Source organism: Vigna angularis, chromosome 7 (genome assembly GCF_016808095.1).
Source record: "Vigna angularis cultivar LongXiaoDou No.4 chromosome 7, ASM1680809v1, whole genome shotgun sequence".
NCBI classification, from domain to species: Eukaryota; Viridiplantae; Streptophyta; class Magnoliopsida; order Fabales; family Fabaceae; genus Vigna; species Vigna angularis.
In genome coordinates this window covers 28,661,615-28,667,196 of record NC_068976.1, presented here as the reverse complement: position 1 = coordinate 28,667,196, position 5,582 = coordinate 28,661,615, and the positions used below count along the sequence as shown (strand labels likewise).

General features: G+C 36.7%; 1 protein-coding gene across 1 annotated transcript; it reads left to right on the top strand.

Annotated features, from left to right (window-relative positions):
• The first annotated feature begins 676 nt into the window (after positions 1–676).
• On the top strand, positions 677–2,641 carry LOC108337787 (probable O-methyltransferase 3). Its single transcript, XM_017574380.2, has 2 exons — positions 677–1,502; positions 2,028–2,641. Exons 1-2 carry the CDS (start codon positions 732–734, stop codon positions 2,328–2,330), a joined length of 1,074 nt encoding a protein of 357 aa, XP_017429869.1. The 5' UTR covers positions 677–731; the 3' UTR covers positions 2,331–2,641.
• Positions 2,642–5,582: the final 2,941 nt, after the last annotated feature.

The window sequence follows — 5,582 nt, the reverse complement described above, 5'->3', positions numbered from 1 at the left end:
TGTACGAAAGAGGTGAGATGTACGGAGCATCACTCTAAATTGATATTAATGTAAGATAGATCCCATTCCTCCCACACCATCTTTTCAAGCATAGGTCGTGGTTGATTTAAAACCACATTTTACTTTGAAATTGCTTTTCAATATGATCGTTATAGTATCCCACAGAAACACATTAAATAGGTGGTTCATATCCAAGTTGGTTATCTAGTTGCGGACCGTTTAACTAAACCAATTTCTGGCACTTCTTCTGAAAAAATTACACATAACTTATGATTGTAGTTAATCTAACCGTAAGTTTAAAAGGGATGTTACGTAGTGTTTATGTGCCTCTTGCAAGTGTGCCTTTTCTTTCTCTGTTGTATATATATAAACACTTCTTCTATGTTAAATAAGATAGCATAGTTTTTCCTTTCCTTCTGTCTTCCCAACACGATATGAAAGTGACCACCAACCACATTCTGAGGAGCAATAAGCATAGTTTGACTTAAAAACCGTTGTCATAACTCACGACAGTCACTTGTCTTTTTCAATAATAACTCTTTCGTAACTGTCGTGGCTAACTTTGCACTAGTGGCAATGTATTTCAAAACCTTTGACATGATAATTTTACGGCATACACTATGCATTATAATAAAGTGGCTGGCTGCTTCTATATTCGGTTGCTTATAAATAAACCCACACAGTGTGAAGTTCCATACTCCAAATCGAAAGAGTAGTTTAGGCAGCACATTATGGAATCCCGTGATGAAGACGAGGCTGCGAAACTACTGAGGGCTCAAACACACATATGGAATCATATTTTTAACTTCATAAACTCCATGTCCCTTAAATGTGTTGTTGAGTTAGGGATAGCAGACATCATACACAACCATGGCCAACCCATCTCACTCTCTAACCTCATTGCTTCACTTCCAATTCACTCTTCCAAAACTCACTTCATCCCTCGCTTGATGCGAATCTTGGTCCATTCTGGCTTCTTCTCTCAACTCAATCACACCGACAACGAGCTTGAAGTCAAGTATGCACTCACTGATGCCTCTTTGCTTCTGCTTAAGAGCCATGAAATGAGTGTGGCACCTTTCCTGCTGGCCATGCTTGATCCAGTTTTAACAAACCCATGGCATCACTTTTCTAATTGGTTCAAAAATGGTATTACTACACCCTTTGAAATGACGCATGGGAAATCGTTTTGGGAGTATGCTGGCAGTGATCCCAGATTTAACATCTTATTCAATGATGCCATGGCAAGTGATGCTCAACTAATCACTAGTTCGGTGATTGAGAAATGCAAAGGGGTGTTCATGGGATTGGAGTCATTGGTTGATGTTGGGGGAGGTACAGGAACCATGGGAAAGGCCATTGCCGCATCCTTCCCTCAGTTGGAATGCATCGTATTTGATCTTCCACATGTTGTTTCTGGCTTGCAAGAAAGCGAAAACCTTAAATATGTTGGAGGGGACATGTTTGAGGCGATTCCTCCAACAGATGCCATTTTGTTGAAGGTAAAATATCGTCACAAATCATAGTACAATCTTAATTAAATTCTTTGCTTTTCTTTTCATATACTTCACTGAGGTTAGACTTCAGAGAATTAAAACAAGGAATTGATCAAATGGAAAAGAAAGACAATATCATCATCAGAAAAATAAAATAATCAACGTATAATGATTATCGGAACTAAGTTAGCAGTACTAGTCTGATCTAACTATTAATATCAAAGCAGAGCGACTGCTTAAGATTCATTATGGATATTGACTTAATATATCAAATTATAAAGCAACATTTCTCCTTGTTGACATAATATAGCAAATTATATATGAATAGTCCCACTCTTTTGGCTGAGTTCTTTCTTTGGATGTAGATTGGTAGTCATTGTCTTGAGAAAACTTGGTCATCTGTTAATGTTAGGTGTGCAGACTCAACTTGGTCATCTGACTTATAATAAGTGGTCCCTACTATATTAATTATATTATATGAGGTGGTTATTCTAATGAGCTTAATTCCTTTTACTTTGGATGAGAAAACAGTGGATATTACATGACTGGAGCGATGAGGAGTGTGTGAGCATATTGAAGAAATGCAAGGAAGCTATATCTAAGAAAGAGAAAGAAGGGAAGGTGATAATCATAGACATGGTGATGGATAATGATGTGAAAGATGAAGAATATGTTGAAACACAACTCTTCTTTGATATGTTGATGATGGTGTTGGTAAAGGGAAAAGAGAGAAACGAGAAGGAGTGGGTTAAGTTGTTTTCCTCTGCTGGTTTCAATAACTACGACATAACTCCCGTTTTGGGCTCAAGGTCTCTCATTCAGATCTATCCATAGTCACTCAACAACATGTGCTTACCACTCACTCATTGATAAATAAAAGGACGATGATGAGTATAGTTTGTGTTGCATGATGTACCGTCTAGATGAAGAAGAAAAGGGTGGTGCCATTAAAGAGCACAGTGAAAGATTCGCAATTATTTTTCATAAGGTAACTGAAGCTGTATTTGAAATTTCAAGAAATAAGTTTGCGATGATTGTTGCAGGTGAAAAAGATAGTGTCTCAAGGGTACGAAGAATAAGCAATTGTTGATTTAATAAATCTGAGTGTTTTAAGTATGAAACATGTTTGTCTTGATTATTGATAAAAGTTTTGAGGGTAACTGATAGCGAGACTTACTCGAACACAAGTTTCAATGTTGAGCTTGGTTGTGTGCTTCTTCTACTTCATTTATAACTTATATATTTTAAAATCACTTAGAAGAATTCGAAGTTATGAAATGAAAATAATATAAAAGATTATATAAAGAGAAGAATATTATCAAAAGAGGAATGAATAATGTCCTTATTCGCGTATACGATGACGTGAAAGGAAAATTGAACATCAAATCGTAGTGGGTGTAAGTAGGGGTGGGCAAAATGTAGTTCAGTGTACTGTAGTATAAATAATTGTAGTTAACTATAAAATAGTTCAAGTGAACTGAACTAAAAAATAGTTCAAAGAAATTGAACTGAACTAGTTTTTAGTTCAGATACACTAGTACAATTCAGTAAACTGGTACAGAAAACATCAACAATAATACTACCCTGGCAGCAACTAAGAAATTAAACTTGAATCCTAACATCCGTGGTCTGTCCCGACTGCGACTGTGGATTCATCGAAGAAATCAAACACCCGCCGCGCAGTCCACCTCGACTCTCGTCGTCGTCGCTTCCCGTCTGCCGCCATGTACATGATCGGCCAGCGCCCTGCCTCCGACAACGTTGTCCGTCCCTTCCTGCGTCGCACCCACCACAACGGTGGTGACCGCTCCCCCTTCAACCCCGTTATCGTCCTTCGCGGCAGCGCAGCTGCCACCTCTGCTACCAATGAGGAGGAAAGTCGAGGCTTTGAGCTCTTCTACGACGATGGTGTCGGTTCTAGCTGAGACCCTTGCCTCCGAGCATGTCAGAGTTTCTACTCGGATTTGGATTCGATAGGCTTCTGGAGCAACTGTCTCAGATTGAGATCAACGGTATTGGAAGGTATGAGCACCCTCCTACGCCATAGATTCCTTACCAACCATCGAAATTGATAACACTCACTTAGCCATGGAATCACACTGTGCGGTGTGCAAAGAAGCTTTTGAATTAGGTACCGCGGTGAGGGAAATGCCGTGTAAGCATATATATCACCCTGAATGCATCTTACCATGGCTGGCTTCGAAGGTTTTCAATTTGGGGTGAAATTTTTTATTAAAAGAAAAATCTGTGGTTCCAGTTAACTGTACTCAAATTGTTTATTAAAAGAAAAATCTTTTAACTGTACTATAGAATAATTTATTTAGTTTTTAGTTAAAACAAATTTAGTGTTTTTAAGTACATTATAATATGGTTAACTGTAGTTACAGTACATTGAACTATGCCCAGCCTTAGGTGTAAGCAAGGTTACTAAAATAATGAAGTTAATAAATGTAAAATTAAATAATTTTATTTTAATACATTTAATGTAAATGTTTTAAACTTTTTATTATTAGATACCAAATAAACCTACAATATATCTCGATACCAATTCTCATCATTGATTAAACTTAATGAATATCAGTAGGATTTTTTAAAATTAGGTATAAAAAAGAGATGAGAATAACTATTTGTGTATCATGAGAATTTTTATATATATATATATATATTCTTCCATTTGATTCTTTTTATTATATAATTTAACTCATATTATAATCTACTAAATTCACAAAAACTTAGAAGATATTATTACTATATTGTATCATTGACCGGTCAATCATAGATTAGATAGTTAGTCTTCATTCGGATTCGTGAGCGAGCCACCATCAGAACTAACCGGTCATTGATCAAGACAATTAACCCTAATGTTGACCAACTTAGGGGTAAAGTGTGATTACCCACAATTGAACCGTAATTAGGCCATTGTTAATCAAAAACTCACTTCAAAATTTATAAATATAGGTTTGAGGTAAGGATGTGGGTGATTTGCATTTACTGCAGTATTAATATTTGAACTGCCAACGTTGACCTAACTTTGCCTTCAGATTGCCTTCTATAGGTTCCAGCCTTCACTCTTAACAATTCACCCACATAATAACATACACGACCATATTGTCGTTTTCCATCACCAACCAAAGAATCCAAAGCAATTTGCTTGGCTTTTCCAACTTTCCTGGGAGTTATTCCAACACTGAATGACTTCTTAATGTCATCAATGATTTGGTTCACTGTTATGTCACCCACATTTACAAACTGTCTACTAATACTTATGCAATCTAGTGTACACTTTTACTTTTGTTTCCAAAAACCCTTCTACATTTGTGATTTCCAACCAGGGTTTTGACCCTAAATGTTTCCTTGCTTCCTACCTTGCTAGCCATAATAAGAAAACCACATTTGTTTTTACAAACTGCCCTTTTAGATCATTCTTCACAAACTTAACCTCTTTTCCATTTAAAACAATATGCTCCATTAGTGCATTTTTAAACTCTTTTAATGAACAGAACTCCATCCCCAATTCGAATTTGAAGCTTTTGTTCATATAATCCTGTCTATACTTTTGAAACTTCCCCCTTTTCAACCTCACACCGTCATCACTATCTACATATGAATCCAATTCATCACTATTGTATTCTTCGTTGATGTCATGTGTCTAACTTCTTCATTCATTATAAATGAACCTTCCCCAACATTTCTTCTTCTCCTCACAGTTTTCTTCTTCTTTTTCATTCTATTCAACCTATCCAAAACTGGATTAATATTTCTACGAACTTGGTCAACCCTATCATTCTCAATACTAAACCCATCATCATCATTTGCCATTCATTTTTCTTCACTGTCCTCCAGAGATTCTGCAGCTGAAGCTTCTACTTCTCCCTCAACCACATTGCCCCCTTCCTCTTCCTCATGAAGATAATCATGTTCCTTACCAACATAACCCTTCTCCAAATTAACCTCTTCTTGTTCCTCACCACCATCACTTTCCTCACCCTTTTCAACCTCTTCTACAACCACATATTAACATGTGAATCATGTTGCTCACCAACATCACCCTCTTCCTCACCCATTTCAACATCTTCTACAGCCAAA

Coding starts and splice junctions, on each gene's coding strand:
- LOC108337787 (XM_017574380.2), top strand. CDS start 732: ATGGAATCCCGTGATGAAGACGAGGCTGCGAAACTACTGAGGGCTCAA. Junction 1,503..2,027: donor CAGATGCCATTTTGTTGAAG/GTAAAATATCGT, acceptor ATGAGAAAACAG/TGGATATTACATGACTGGAG.